This window comes from Cololabis saira, chromosome 15, assembly GCF_033807715.1.
Source record: "Cololabis saira isolate AMF1-May2022 chromosome 15, fColSai1.1, whole genome shotgun sequence".
NCBI classification, from domain to species: Eukaryota; Metazoa; Chordata; class Actinopteri; order Beloniformes; family Belonidae; genus Cololabis; species Cololabis saira.
The window spans coordinates 43653053-43668389 of record NC_084601.1 but is presented as its reverse complement, the minus strand read 5'-3'; the positions used below and the strand labels follow the sequence as shown (position 1 = coordinate 43668389).

Below are 15337 nucleotides of genomic sequence, written 5' to 3'. Positions count from 1 at the left end.
TTATACGTTGGGGGTGAAGGGTTTGAGGATGAGGAAGTGGTTCTGGTTCTGAGATAATTCTCTTCCTACGGAGGCGGTGCTGCAGTGACAGGGCTGACGTGCTGCAGCCTGCAAACCACAAACAATCTGCTGCAACATCAGGCCGCGCCCCCGAGAGTCACACAGGGCCGGCGTCGGCTTCACTTCTTCTTCTCCTTCTTCTTCTTCTGGTGTCGGTGCCGGCGGCGGCGGCGGGGAAGGATGGCGGAGCTGGAGGGTTTGGAGTTCGGCAAGTCGGACTTCGTTCTGCTGGACGAGGTGACGATGGAGCAGTTCATGGAGAACCTGAAGCTGAGGTGAGGCCCTGCTGGGGGGGGCTGGGGGGGCCCCGGGGCCCCGGGGGGGCCGCGGCTCCTACCGGAGGAGCAGAAGAAGAAGAAGTTACTCCCAGGGGCTGATTAACGGCTGCCGGGCCTCGGAGGAGACATGAGAGGAAGAGAGAAGCGTTTCCCGCCCAGATCTCAGTTCCTGACTCGCTCGTCTCTGGACACGCCCACGTTTCCGTGGTAACGCCCACGTCTCCGTGGTAACGCCCACGTCTCCGTGGTAACGCCCACGTCTCCGTGGTTACGGGGGGGGCTGGACCGGGTCCCGGGTCCCAGACTCGTCTGGGCGAGCTCGTACCTGCCCTGATCCTGGTGATGTCACACCTGCACCCGGAGGAGACGGCTCCAGGTTCCAGGTCAGGTCAGGTCAGGTGAGCCGGCGGACGGATCTGATTGGCCGTCAGGATTCCACTGAGGTGTCAATCAAGCTCACCTGTCAGGTCGTTGCTAGGATACGTCCTCGTAGATCCAAACAAACCAAAACAGACACATTTGAAAGAAAGAAATAAGTTTAGTGAGACATGAAAGTGATTCTTCTTCTTGGTGTCTGGCCGTCCTCTATTCCATGTACTTCCAGTGGGGGGCGCAGGCGAGTGCAGCGGCGTTGGGTTCGGCCAGGTACAGGTACCTGGTACAGGTACCTGGTACCAGGTACCTGTACCAGCGTGCGTTTTGCGTGCGTTTTGCGTGCGTTTTGCGTGCGAGCGTGTGTTTTGCGTGCAAGCGTGTGTTTTGCGTGCGTTTTGCGTGCGTTTTGCGTCGTTTTGCGTGCGTTTTGCGTGCGAGCGTGTGTTTTGCGTGCGTTTTGCGTGTGTTTTGCGTCGTTTTGCGTGCGTTTTGCGTGCGAGCGTGTGTTTTGCGTGCGTTTTGCGTGTGTTTTGCGTCGTTTTGCGTGCGTTTTGCGTGCGAGCGTGTGTTTTGCGTGCGTTTTGCGTGCAAGCGTTTTGCGTGCGTTTTGCGTGCGTTTTGCGTGCGTTTTGCGTGCGTTTTGCGTGCGTTTTGCGTGCGTTTTGCGTGCGTTTTGCGTGCGTTTTGCGTGCGTTTTGCGTGCGAGCGTGTGTTTTGCGTGCAAGCGTGTGTTTTGCGTGCGTTTTGCGTGTGTTTTGCGTCGTTTTGCGTCGTTTTGCATGCGTTTTGCGTGCGAGCGTGTGTTTTGCGTGCAAGCGTTTTGCGTGCGTTTTGTGTGCGTTTTGCGTGCGTTTTGCGTGCGTTTTGCGTGCGTTTTGCGTGCGAGCGTGCGTTTTTTCCTGCGTTTTCGCCATTTCGACTTTTTCTCAAAATTTCAACTTTTTTCTCGACTTTTTTCTCAAAAATTTGACTTTTTCATCAAAAATTTCAACTTTTTTCTCTAAATTTCAACTTTTCTCTCAACTTTTTTATCAAAATTTAAACTTTTTCATCCAAATTTAACTTTTTTATCAAAACTTCAACTTTTTCATCCAAATTTCAACTTTTTCATCCAAATTTAACTTTTTTCTCAAAATTTCACCTTTTTCTCAAAATTTCAACTTTTTCATCAAAATTTCAACATTTTTCTCAAAATTTCAACTTTTTCATCAAAAACTAAACTTTTTTCTCAAAATTTTGACTTTTTTCTCAACATTTCAACTATTTCATCAAAATTTCGACTTTTTCTCGACATTTTGACATTTCTCAGTTCTGGAGTGGTCCCCAGTTCTGCTGCTTCTGGACGTGAGCCGTTTCTGGGGGTGAGGTGTTGGTGCAGTGAGTGCCGGTTGTCGTGGGCCTGCTTGCTGCTCTGCTCTGGCCCTGACTGCTCTGCGGATGTCCGGGGGTGCGATGCCTGAGAGAGGGCGTAGAGGCAGAGGTGGAGGTGTTGGGGGTGGTTGTGATTCAGAGGTGGAGGTGTGTGTGGATCTAGATCCAGATCCTAGTGAACTAGATCTGGATCTGGACCTGGTCCTGGTCTCTAAGACTCTAAGAGGGACCCGAACAGAAACCGTTAACAACAGAAACCTCGTCAGGTTTCAGGTTTCAGGTTTCAGCCCAAAACCCCCGGAGTAACGAGAAACTGCGACGCCTCCAACCACAAGTTTCATTTCCTGCCGGGGTGTCACTTCCTGCTCGTGTCACTTCCTGCCGGGTCCTCGTGTCGTCATTCTGTTACTGAAACCTGCAGGTTTGGGCGGTTCCTCGGGGGCCCGGGGACCCGGGGAACCGGGGGGGCCCAGATTCTGATTACTGGAAGACCTGATTATTACTGGTACCCCTTTTCCCTCAAACCGGTTCCAGGCTGGTCCAGGTCCAGGTCCAGGTCCAGCTGATCCAGAATGCAGCAGCACGAGTGCTGACAGGAATCAGCAGGAGAGACCACGTCTCTCCAGTGTTGGCGTCGCTCCATTGGCTACCTGTAAAATTCAGAATTCAATTTAAAGTTTTATTACTTGCATATAAAGCCCAAAACGGCTTAGCTCTGCATTATTTGCAAGACCTGATAGAGCCTTATGTTCCTGGCAGAGCTCTCCGCTCTCAGAGTGCAGGTTTACTCGTAGTTCCTAGAGTAGTGGGGCCACTCCCACCTCATGTGAATCACGTCGTAACCATGACAGAAGAAGAAGAGGCGGGGCTAATTTGTGGTGACACCACCCACGAGTCTTTATACCAAACCATTCAAAAGTTATGGCAGGAAATAGGAACTATCAAATATGGACCAATCAGATGAAGGGGGGGGCGCGCTTTTTGGCGTCTATCGTAACGGTAACGCTTTTGACTGAGAAAAGTAATGCGGAGCGTCTCAGGATGGAGACACACATTTTGATGTATAACACACCTGGGTGCACGTTACGGTTCTGGCCGTATTAACTGCCGAAGAAATGGCATAAATTGAGCCAAAATGACACGATTAATTCAAAATGTCTGACTTCCTGTTCGGTTTCGGCCATGGCTCCAAGAGACTTTTCTTTAAGTTGCGACATGATACAGGTGTGTACCGATTTTCGTGCATGTACCTCAAACCGTATTGTGGGGCTTGAGGCACAAAGTTTTCCGGGGGGCGCTGTTGAGCCGTTAGGCCACGCCCATTAATTTAACCATTAAATATCAAATTTATCACCAGGCCTGGCTTGGTGATAAATTTGGTGACTTTTGGGGCACGTTTTTTGCAAGACCTGATAGTGCCTTATGTTCCTGGCAGAGCTCTCCGCTCTCAGAGTGCAGAGTAGTTAGTGTTTAGTAAACCTCTAGCTGGTGTTGGTAAATCTCTAGGTAGTGTAAACTCTAGTGTGTTAGAGTCAGTAGTCATAGTTGCAGCTATAGAACAAGACTATAATAGTTAGTCTCAAATATAGCTTGGTGGTAGATATGCTGCTATAGGCTTATGCTGCAGGGGGCACCGACATGATCCGCTGGGCGGTGCCTCTCACCCTTCTTCTCCTCTCCTCTTCCCTGCCTCTCTTCTCCATTACCATTTTATTTATTATAAATGTCTCATAGCTATCGTTTTTGTCCATCGTTCCTGTAGTTTCTTGTGCCGGCCCCCCTTTTCTTCTTCTCTTTTTTCTCTTTTGTACATGGTGCACAACACCGGATCCTGCAGCGTGGGAGTTCATGTCAGTTCTTGTCATGTAGAGTTCACAGGGGCCCGTGTGTCTAACAGGGTCTCTTGTCCCCCAGGTTCGAGAAGGGGCGGATCTACACGTACATCGGGGAGGTGGTGGTCTCCGTGAACCCGTACCGGGAGATGGACATCTACGGGGGCCCCGCCATCGAGGCGTACCGGGGCCGCGAGCTGTACGAGAACCCGCCGCACCTTTACGCCGTCTCCGACGCCGCCTACAAGGCCATGAAGAGACGCAGCAAGGACACCTGCATCGTCATCTCAGGTGAGTGTCCGCGGGGCCGCAGGGGGACTCTGGGGGCCCCTGTACATGGCCCTAGAGGCCCTTGGGGGCCCGGGAAAAGGGTCTGGAGACCCTGGGGGCCCCTGGACACGGCCCTAGAGGCCCTTGGGGGCCCGGGAAAAGGGTCTGGAGACCCTGGGGGTCCGTGGATACGGCTCTACAGGCCCCTGGGGGCCCGCTGGGTCCCTAGACAAGGCCCTCGTGTCCCCCGGGGGCCCTGAACATGGGTCTGGGGGCCCCTGGACCCCCTCGTCACCAGGTGCCTCTGTTGCAGGTGAGAGCGGCGCGGGGAAGACGGAGGCCAGTAAATACATCATGCAGTACATCGCCGCCATCACCAACCCGGGCCAGAGGGCCGAGGTGGAGAGGTGAGTCCTGCGTCCTGGTGGGGGCCCCTGGTGGCCCCAGGGCCCCCCGAGTCTCACTGTCAAGTACAACTTTGAGAAAAAAGTCGAAATGTCAAGAAAAAAGTAAAGATTTCGTGAATAAAGTTGAAATGTTTAGAAAAAGCCCCAGGGGCCCCCGAGTCTGACTGTCCTCTCCTCCCCATGTGGGGCCCCTGGGGGCCCCCAGCGTGAAGAACGTGCTGCTGCAGTCCAACTGCGTCCTGGAATCCTTCGGAAACGCCAAGACGAACCGCAACGACAACAGTAGCCGCTTCGGCAAATACATGGACATCAACTTCAACTTCAACGGGGAGCCGACCGGGGGCCACATCAACAACTACCTGCTGGAGAAGGTGAGGGGCCCCCAGGGGCCCGGGGAGAGGGGGGGGTCCCCAGGGGCCCGGGGAGAGGGGGGGGTCCCCAGGGGCCACATCAATAACTACCTGCTGGAGAAGGTGAGGGGCCCCCAGGGGGGCCCAGGGCTCAAGACTGCGACCAATTGGTCGCATTTTGCAACCTTTTCTGGAGGCCGTGCAACATATTTTTTAACTAGGAGTACCAGCGCGACTTGCAAATCCACCTCTCCATCATTTTCTTTTTTTTCATAATTTGGTGGAGTGGAAGCAAGTGTCTCTGTGTGTGTGTATGTGCCTGTCATGTGTGTGTGTGTGTGTGTGTGTGCAGCTCTTTTCCTGGTGTCATGCAGCTCTTTGCCCGGTGTAATACGGCTCTTTTCCTGGTGTCATGCAGCTCTTTTCCTGGTGTCATGCGGCTCTTTTCCTGGTGTCATGCGGCTCTTTGCCCGGTGTCATGCGGCTCTTTTCCTGGTGCCATGCAGCTCTTTGCCTGGTGTCATACGGCTCTTTTCCTGGTGTCATGCAGCTCTTTGCCTGGTGTCATGCGACTCTTTTCCTGGTGTCATGCAGCTCTTTTCCTGGTGTCATGCAGCTCTTTTCCTGGTGTCATGCAGCTCTTTTCCTGGTGTCATACGGCTCTTTTCCTGGTGTCATGTGGCTCTTTTCCTGGTGTCATGCAGCTCTTTTCCTGGTGTCATGCAGCTCTTTTCCTGGTGTCATGTGGCTCTTTTCCTGGTGTCATGCAGCTCTTTTCCTGGTGTCATGTGACTCTTTTCCTGGTGTCATGCAGCTCTTTTCCTGGTGTCATACAGCTCTTTTCCTGGTGTCATGCGGCTCTTTTCCTGGTGTCATGCGGCTCTTTTCCTGGTGTCATGCAGCTCTTTTCCTGGTGTCATGCCGCTCTTTGCCCGGTGTCATGCTGCTCTTTTCCTGGTGTCATGCAGCTCTTTTCCTGGTGTCATGCAGCTCTTTTCCTGGTGTCATGCGGCTCTTTTCCTGGTGTCATGCAGCTCTTTTCCTGGTGTCATACAGCTCTTTTCCTGGTGTCATGCTGCTCTTTTCCTGGTGTCATGCAGCTCTTTTCCTGGTGTCATGCTGCTCTTTTCCTGGTGTCATGCAGCTCTTTTCCTGGTGTCATGCAGCTCTTTTCCTGGTGTCATGCTGCTCTTTTCCTGGTGTCATGCAGCTCTTTTCCTGGTGTCATGTGGCTCTTTTCCTGGTGTCATGTGGCTCTTTTCCTGGTGTCATGCAGCTCTTTTCCTGGTGTCATGCAGCTCTTTTCCTGGTGTCATGCAGCTCTTTTCCTGGTGTCATGCTGCTCTTTTCCTGGTGTCATACAGCTCTTTTCCTGGTGTCATGTGGCTCTTTTCCTGGTGTCATACAGCTCTTTTCCTGGTGTCATGTGGCTCTTTTCCTGGTGTCATACGGCTCTTTTCCTGGTGTCATACAGCTCTTTTCCTGGTGTCATGTGGCTCTTTTCCTGGTGTCATGCGGCTCTTTTCCTGGTGTCATGCTGCTCTTTTCCTGGTGTCATGCAGCTCTTTTCCTGGTGTCATGCTGCTCTTTTCCTGGTGTCATGCAGCTCTTTTCCTGGTGTCATGCAGCTCTTTGCGGCTCTTTTCCTGGTGTCATGCAGCTCTTTTCCTGGTGTCATGCAGCTCTTTTCCTGGTGTCATGCAGCTCTTTTCCTGGTGTCATGCGGCTCTTTGCAGCTCTTTTCCTGGTGTCATGCGGCTCTTTTCCTGGTGTCATGCGGCTCTTTTCCTGGTGTCATGCGGCTCTTTTCCTGGTGTCATGCGGCTCTTTTCCTGGTGTCATACGGCTCTTTTCCTGGTGTCATACAGCTCTTTTCCTGGTGTCATGTGGCTCTTTTCCTGGTGTCATACAGCTCTTTTCCTGGTGTCATGTGGCTCTTTTCCTGGTGTCATACAGCTCTTTTCCTGGTGTCATGTGGCTCTTTTCCTGGTGTCATGCGGCTCTTTTCCTGGTGTCATGCGGCTCTTTTCCTGGTGTCATACAGCTCTTTTCCTGGTGTCATACGGCTCTTTTCCTGGTGTCATGCAGCTCTTTTCCTGGTGTCATACAGCTCTTTTCCTGGTGTCATGCAGCTCTTTTCCTGGTGTCATGCGGCTCTTTTCCTGGTGTCATACGGCTCTTTTCCTGGTGTCATGCAGCTCTTTTCCTGGTGTCATACAGCTCTTTTCCTGGTGTCATGCAGCTCTTTGCCTGGTGTCATACGGCTCTTTTCCTGGTGTCATGCAGCTCTTTTCCTGGTGTCATACAGCTCTTTTCCTGGTGTCATGCAGCTCTTTTCCTGGTGTCATACGGCTCTTTTCCTGGTGTCATGCAGCTCTTTTCCTGGTGTCATACAGCTCTTTTCCTGGTGTCATGCAGCTCTTTTCCTGGTGTCATGTGGCTCTTTTCCTGGTGTCATGCAGCTCTTTTCCTGGTGTCATACGGCTCTTTTCCTGGTGTCATGTGGCTCTTTTCCTGGTGTCATGCAGCTCTTTTCCTGGTGTCATACGGCTCTTTTCCTGGTGTCATACAGCTCTTTTCCTGGTGTCATACAGCTCTTTTCCTGGTGTCATGTGGCTCTTTTCCTGGTGTCATGCGGCTCTTTTCCTGGTGTCATGCTGCTCTTTTCCTGGTGTCATGCAGCTCTTTTCCTGGTGTCATGCGGCTCTTTTCCTGGTGTCATGCAGCTCTTTGCGGCTCTTTTCCTGGTGTCATGCAGCTCTTTTCCTGGTGTCATGCAGCTCTTTTCCTGGTGTCATGCAGCTCTTTTCCTGGTGTCATGCGGCTCTTTGCAGCTCTTTTCCTGGTGTCATGCGGCTCTTTTCCTGGTGTCATGCGGCTCTTTTCCTGGTGTCATGCGGCTCTTTTCCTGGTGTCATGCGGCTCTTTTCCTGGTGTCATACGGCTCTTTTCCTGGTGTCATACAGCTCTTTTCCTGGTGTCATGTGGCTCTTTTCCTGGTGTCATACGGCTCTTTTCCTGGTGTCATACAGCTCTTTTCCTGGTGTCATGTGGCTCTTTTCCTGGTGTCATGCGGCTCTTTTCCTGGTGTCATGCGGCTCTTTTCCTGGTGTCATACAGCTCTTTTCCTGGTGTCATGTGGCTCTTTTCCTGGTGTCATGCGGCTCTTTTCCTGGTGTCATGCGGCTCTTTTCCTGGTGTCATACGGCTCTTTTCCTGGTGTCATGCAGCTCTTTTCCTGGTGTCATACAGCTCTTTTCCTGGTGTCATGCAGCTCTTTTCCTGGTGTCATGCGGCTCTTTTCCTGGTGTCATACGGCTCTTTTCCTGGTGTCATACAGCTCTTTTCCTGGTGTCATGTGGCTCTTTTCCTGGTGTCATACGGCTCTTTTCCTGGTGTCATACAGCTCTTTTCCTGGTGTCATACAGCTCTTTTCCTGGTGTCATGTGGCTCTTTTCCTGGTGTCATACGGCTCTTTTCCTGGTGTCATACAGCTCTTTTCCTGGTGTCATACAGCTCTTTTCCTGGTGTCATGCGGCTCTTTGCCCAGTGTCATGCGGCTCTTTTCCTGGTGTCATGTGGCTCTTTTCCTGGTGTCATGCAGCTCTTTTCCTGGTGTCATGCGGCTCTTTTCCTGGTGTCATACGGCTCTTTTCCTGGTGTCATGCAGCTCTTTTCCTGGTGTCATACAGCTCTTTTCCTGGTGTCATACAGCTCTTTTCCTGGTGTCATGCAGCTCTTTTCCTGGTGTCATGCGGCTCTTTTCCTGGTGTCATACGGCTCTTTTCCTGGTGTCATACAGCTCTTTTCCTGGTGTCATACGGCTCTTTTCCTGGTGTCATGCAGCTCTTTTCCTGGTGTCATACGGCTCTTTTCCTGGTGTCATACAGCTCTTTTCCTGGTGTCATGCAGCTCTTTTCCTGGTGTCATGCGGCTCTTTTCCTGGTGTCATGCGGCTCTTTTCCTGGTGTCATACAGCTCTTTTCCTGGTGTCATACGGCTCTTTTCCTGGTGTCATGCAGCTCTTTTCCTGGTGTCATACAGCTCTTTTCCTGGTGTCATGCAGCTCTTTTCCTGGTGTCATGCGGCTCTTTTCCTGGTGTCATACGGCTCTTTTCCTGGTGTCATGCAGCTCTTTTCCTGGTGTCATACAGCTCTTTTCCTGGTGTCATGCAGCTCTTTGCCTGGTGTCATACGGCTCTTTTCCTGGTGTCATGCAGCTCTTTTCCTGGTGTCATACAGCTCTTTTCCTGGTGTCATGCAGCTCTTTTCCTGGTGTCATACGGCTCTTTTCCTGGTGTCATGCAGCTCTTTTCCTGGTGTCATACAGCTCTTTTCCTGGTGTCATGCAGCTCTTTTCCTGGTGTCATGTGGCTCTTTTCCTGGTGTCATGCAGCTCTTTTCCTGGTGTCATACGGCTCTTTTCCTGGTGTCATGTGGCTCTTTTCCTGGTGTCATGCAGCTCTTTTCCTGGTGTCATACGGCTCTTTTCCTGGTGTCATACAGCTCTTTTCCTGGTGTCATACAGCTCTTTTCCTGGTGTCATGTGGCTCTTTTCCTGGTGTCATGCGGCTCTTTTCCTGGTGTCATGCTGCTCTTTTCCTGGTGTCATGCAGCTCTTTTCCTGGTGTCATGCGGCTCTTTTCCTGGTGTCATGCAGCTCTTTGCGGCTCTTTTCCTGGTGTCATGCAGCTCTTTTCCTGGTGTCATGCAGCTCTTTTCCTGGTGTCATGCAGCTCTTTTCCTGGTGTCATGCGGCTCTTTGCAGCTCTTTTCCTGGTGTCATGCGGCTCTTTTCCTGGTGTCATGCGGCTCTTTTCCTGGTGTCATGCGGCTCTTTTCCTGGTGTCATGCGGCTCTTTTCCTGGTGTCATACGGCTCTTTTCCTGGTGTCATACAGCTCTTTTCCTGGTGTCATGTGGCTCTTTTCCTGGTGTCATACGGCTCTTTTCCTGGTGTCATACAGCTCTTTTCCTGGTGTCATGTGGCTCTTTTCCTGGTGTCATGCGGCTCTTTTCCTGGTGTCATGCGGCTCTTTTCCTGGTGTCATACAGCTCTTTTCCTGGTGTCATGTGGCTCTTTTCCTGGTGTCATGCGGCTCTTTTCCTGGTGTCATGCGGCTCTTTTCCTGGTGTCATACGGCTCTTTTCCTGGTGTCATGCAGCTCTTTTCCTGGTGTCATACAGCTCTTTTCCTGGTGTCATGCAGCTCTTTTCCTGGTGTCATGCGGCTCTTTTCCTGGTGTCATACGGCTCTTTTCCTGGTGTCATACAGCTCTTTTCCTGGTGTCATGTGGCTCTTTTCCTGGTGTCATACGGCTCTTTTCCTGGTGTCATACAGCTCTTTTCCTGGTGTCATACAGCTCTTTTCCTGGTGTCATGTGGCTCTTTTCCTGGTGTCATACGGCTCTTTTCCTGGTGTCATACAGCTCTTTTCCTGGTGTCATACAGCTCTTTTCCTGGTGTCATGCGGCTCTTTGCCCAGTGTCATGCGGCTCTTTTCCTGGTGTCATGTGGCTCTTTTCCTGGTGTCATGCAGCTCTTTTCCTGGTGTCATGCGGCTCTTTTCCTGGTGTCATACGGCTCTTTTCCTGGTGTCATGCAGCTCTTTTCCTGGTGTCATACAGCTCTTTTCCTGGTGTCATACAGCTCTTTTCCTGGTGTCATGCAGCTCTTTTCCTGGTGTCATGCGGCTCTTTTCCTGGTGTCATACGGCTCTTTTCCTGGTGTCATACAGCTCTTTTCCTGGTGTCATACGGCTCTTTTCCTGGTGTCATGCAGCTCTTTTCCTGGTGTCATGCAGCTCTTTTCCTGGTGTCATACGGCTCTTTTCCTGGTGTCATACGGCTCTTTTCCTGGTGTCATACAGCTCTTTTCCTGGTGTCATGCAGCTCTTTTCCTGGTGTCATGCGGCTCTTTTCCTGGTGTCATGTGGCTCTTTTCCTGGTGTCATGCAGCTCTTTTCCTGGTGTCATGCGGCTCTTTTCCTGGTGTCATGCAGCTCTTTTCCTGGTGTCATGCAGCTCTTTTCCTGGTGTCATGCAGCTCTTTTCCTGGTGTCATACGGCTCTTTTACCGGTGTCATGCGGCTCTTTTCCTGGTGTCATACAGCTCTTTTCCTGGTGTCATGTGGCTCTTTTCCTGGTGTCATGCGGCTCTTTTCCTGGTGTCATGCGGCTCTTTTCCTGGTGTCATACGGCTCTTTTCCTGGTGTCATGCAGCTCTTTTCCTGGTGTCATACAGCTCTTTTCCTGGTGTCATGCAGCTCTTTTCCTGGTGTCATGCGGCTCTTTTCCTGGTGTCATACGGCTCTTTTCCTGGTGTCATACAGCTCTTTTCCTGGTGTCATGTGGCTCTTTTCCTGGTGTCATACGGCTCTTTTCCTGGTGTCATACAGCTCTTTTCCTGGTGTCATACAGCTCTTTTCCTGGTGTCATGTGGCTCTTTTCCTGGTGTCATACGGCTCTTTTCCTGGTGTCATACAGCTCTTTTCCTGGTGTCATACAGCTCTTTTCCTGGTGTCATGCGGCTCTTTGCCCAGTGTCATGCGGCTCTTTTCCTGGTGTCATGTGGCTCTTTTCCTGGTGTCATGCAGCTCTTTTCCTGGTGTCATGCGGCTCTTTTCCTGGTGTCATACGGCTCTTTTCCTGGTGTCATACGGCTCTTTTCCTGGTGTCATACAGCTCTTTTCCTGGTGTCATGCAGCTCTTTTCCTGGTGTCATGCGGCTCTTTTCCTGGTGTCATGTGGCTCTTTTCCTGGTGTCATGCAGCTCTTTTCCTGGTGTCATGCAGCTCTTTTCCTGGTGTCATGCGGCTCTTTTCCTGGTGTCATGCAGCTCTTTTCCTGGTGTCATGCAGCTCTTTTCCTGGTGTCATGCAGCTCTTTGCTATTGATAGACCTGATTACTGATAGACCTGATTATTGACAAACCTGATTATTGATAGATATTGATTATTGATAAACCTGATTACTAATAAACCTGATTATTGATAGACCTGATTATTGATAGATATTGATTATTGATAAACCTGATTACTAATAAACCTGATTATTGATAGACCTGATTATTGATAAACCTGATTACTGATAGACCTGATTATTGACAAACCTGATTATTGATAGATATTGATTATTGATAAACCTGATTACTAATAAACCTGATTATTGATAGACCTGATTATTGATAAACCTGATTACTGATAGACCTGATTATTGATACACCTGATTATGGATAAACCTGATTACTGATAGACCTGATTATTGACAAACCTGATTATTGATAGATATTGATTATTGATAAACCTGATTACTAATAAACCTGATTATTGATAGACCTGATTATTGATAAACCTGATTATTGATAGACCTGATTACTGATCAGGTTCTGATCAGGTTCTGTTTTCTGTTCAAGTCCAGGGTGGTCCAGCAGCAGGAGGGAGAGAGGAGCTTCCACTCCTTCTACCAGGTAAACGATCCAGATCCAGACCTGCAGGACCTCTACAGACCACTAGGGTCCAGATCCAGACCTGCAGGACCTTTTTTTCCTTTTTTTTCTTCATTTTTTCCTCTTTTTTCCTCTTTTTTTCCCTTTTTCCTCTTTTTTTCCTATTTTGTCCCTTTTTTCCTTCTTTTTTTCCTTTTTCTCCTCTTTTTCCTTTTTTTCTTGTTTTTTCCTCTTTTTTCCTCTTTTTTTCTATTTTTTTCCTCTTTTCTTCCTTTTTTTTCTCTTTTTTTCCCCCTATTTTGTCCTTTTTTTCCTCTTTTTTTCTTATTTTTTTTTCTTCTTTTCCTCTTTCTCCCCCTTTTTCCTCTTTTTTCCTCTTTTTTCTATTTTCTTCCTCTTTTTTTCTCCTTTTTTCCTTTTTTCTTCTTTTTCTTCCTTTTTTCCCCTTTTTTCCCTTTTTTTCCTCTTTTTTTCTATTTTTTTCCTCTTTTTTCTCGACATTTCTACAGACCACTAGGGTCCAGATCCAGCGGCCGAGTAGATAAAATATTAATAACATAAATATGTTTCCTCAGCTGCTGCGTGGAGGATCGGAGGAGACGCTGCAGTTGCTGCACCTGCAGAACGACCCGAGTCTGTACGTCTACACCAGGGAGGGAGCTGCCGCCGCGGTGAGTGGACCGGTTCTAGAGGGGTGGGACGTAGGTTGGGGTCATTTCGGAGGTACAACTGAGTGTCGAGACACCGTGTCGACTGATGACACGACCCAATAAAGAGCAGAGGTCCTAGGGCAGATCCCTGGGGGACACCACACGTAACAGGGGCTGAAAGTGGATCTGGTTCCAGAGTGGACCAGGTTAGAGACCAAAGGACGCTAGCTGACCCCCCTGGTCCCCCTTGTCCCCCCAGACCTCCACCAACGACCGCTCCAGCCACCGGGAGGTTCTCAGGGCCCTGGAGGTGATCGGGTTCTCTGCCCCGGAGGTGAAATCCGTGTTCCGGATCCTGGCGTCCATCCTGCACCTGGTAGGTTCCTGCTGTTGGTCCTCCTCCCCACCGGGGGGCGACACCGAGCCTCACGGTTCCTGTAGTTGTTGGTCCTCCTCCCCACCGGGGGGCGACACCGAGCCTCACGGTTCCTGTTGTTGGTCCTCCTCTCCACCGGGGGGCGACACCGAGCCTCACGGTTCCTGTTGTTGTTGGTCCTCCTCCCCACCGGGGGGCGACACCGAGCCTCACGGTTCCTGTTGTTGCTGTTGGTCCTCCTCCCCACCGGGGGGCGACACCGAGCCTCACGGTTCCTGTAGTTGTTGGTCCTCCTCCCCACCGGGGGGCGACACCGAGCCTCACGGTTCCTGTTGTTGGTCCTCCTCCCCACCGGGGGGCGACACCGAGGCTCACGGTTCCTGTAGTTGTTGTTGGTCCTCCTCCCCACCGGGGGGCGACACCGAGCCTCACGGTTCCTGTAGTTGTTGGTCCTCCTCCCCACCGGGGGGCGACACCGAGCCTCACGGTTCCTGTTGTTGGTCCAGTTCTCCACCGGGGGGCGACACCGAGCCTCACGGTTCCTGTAGTTGTTGGTCCTCCTCCCCACCGGGGGGCGACACCAAGCCTCACGGTTCCTGTTGTTGTTGTTGGTCCAGTTCTCCACCGGGGGGCGACACCGAGCCTCACGGTTCCTGTTGTTGGTCCAGTTCTCCACCGGGGGGCGACACCGAGCCTCACGGTTCCTGTTGTTGGTCCAGTTCTCCACCGGGGGGCGACACCGAGCCTCACGGTTCCTGTAGTTGGTCCAGTTCTCCACCGGGGGGTAGGAACGGGAGATATTTCACCGTTCACGATAAACCGTGAAAAAAAAAAAAATTTGTATCTCACGGTAAAAACGATAAATTCCTGTTGATGAAGTTTTTGTGTAAAACTGATTTATGGAAGGAAGGAAGGAAGGAAGGAAGGAAGGAAGGAAGGAAGGAAGGAAGGAAGGAAGGAAGGAAGGAAGGAAGGAAGGAAGGAAGGAAGGAAGGAAGGAAGGAAGGAAGGAAGGAAGGAAGGAAGGAAGGGAAAAAGGAAGGAAGGAAGGAAGGAAGGGAAAAAGGAAGGAAGGAAGGAAGGAAGGAAGGAAGGAAGGAAGGAAGGAAGGAAGGAAGGGAAAAAGGAAGGGAGGAAGGAAGGAAGGAAGGGAAAAAGGAAGGAAGGAAGGAAGGAAGGAAGGGAAAAAGGAAGGAAGGAAGGAAGGAAGGGAAAAAGGAAGGAAGGAAGGAAGGGAAAAAGGAAGGAAGGAAGGAAGGGAAAAAGGAAGGAAGGAAGGAAGGGAAAAAGGAAGGAAGGAAGGGAAAAAAGAAGGAAGGAAAGAAGGAAGGAAGGAAGGAAGAAAGAAAGAAAGAAAGAAAGAAAGAAAGAAAGAAAGAAAGAAAGAAAGAAAGAAAGAAAGAAAGAAAGAAAGAAAGAAAGAAAGAAAGAAAGAAAGAAAGAAAGAATTTATTATTCTTTTAGAGCAGTGATTTGGCTCCAAAGACTGAATGTGGTGATAAATTTATAGTTACAAAGATGGAGTTGAATTGGTATTTTTTTATCGTCATTTTTATCGTTATCGGGATAAATGCCAGAAATTATCGCCGCCCATCCCCACCGGGGGGCGACACCGAGCCTCACGGTTCCTGTAGTTGTTGGTCCTCCTCCCCACCGGGGGGCGACACCGAGGCTCACGGTTCCTGTAGTTGTTGTTGGTCCTCCTCCCCACCGGGGGGCGACACCGAGCCTCACGGTTCCTGTAGTTGTTGGTCCTCCTCCCCACCGGGGGGCGACACCGAGCCTCACGGTTCCTGTAGTTGTTGGTCCTCCTCCCCACCGGGGGGCGACACCGAGCCTCACGGTTCCTGTTGTTGGTCCTCCTCCCCACCGGGGGGCGACACCGAGGCTCACGGTTCCTGTTGTTGTTGTTGGTCCTCCTCC

At 50.8% G+C, this 15337-nt stretch overlaps 1 protein-coding gene across 1 annotated transcript in view; it reads left to right on the top strand.

Annotated features, from left to right (window-relative positions):
• The first annotated feature begins 213 nt into the window (after positions 1 to 213).
• LOC133461362 (unconventional myosin-Ig-like) overlaps positions 214 to 15337 on the top strand; it is a 45806-nt gene continuing 30682 nt past the window's right edge. The window contains exons 1-7 of the mRNA XM_061742249.1: positions 214 to 335; positions 3999 to 4207; positions 4500 to 4593; positions 4799 to 4964; positions 12356 to 12409; positions 12964 to 13071; positions 13298 to 13414. Coding sequence (XP_061598233.1) covers positions 241 to 335; positions 3999 to 4207; positions 4500 to 4593; positions 4799 to 4964; positions 12356 to 12409; positions 12964 to 13071; positions 13298 to 13414 — 843 coding nt within the window. The 5' untranslated portion in view covers positions 214 to 240. The remainder of the gene's footprint in view (positions 336 to 3998; positions 4208 to 4499; positions 4594 to 4798; positions 4965 to 12355; positions 12410 to 12963; positions 13072 to 13297; positions 13415 to 15337) is intronic.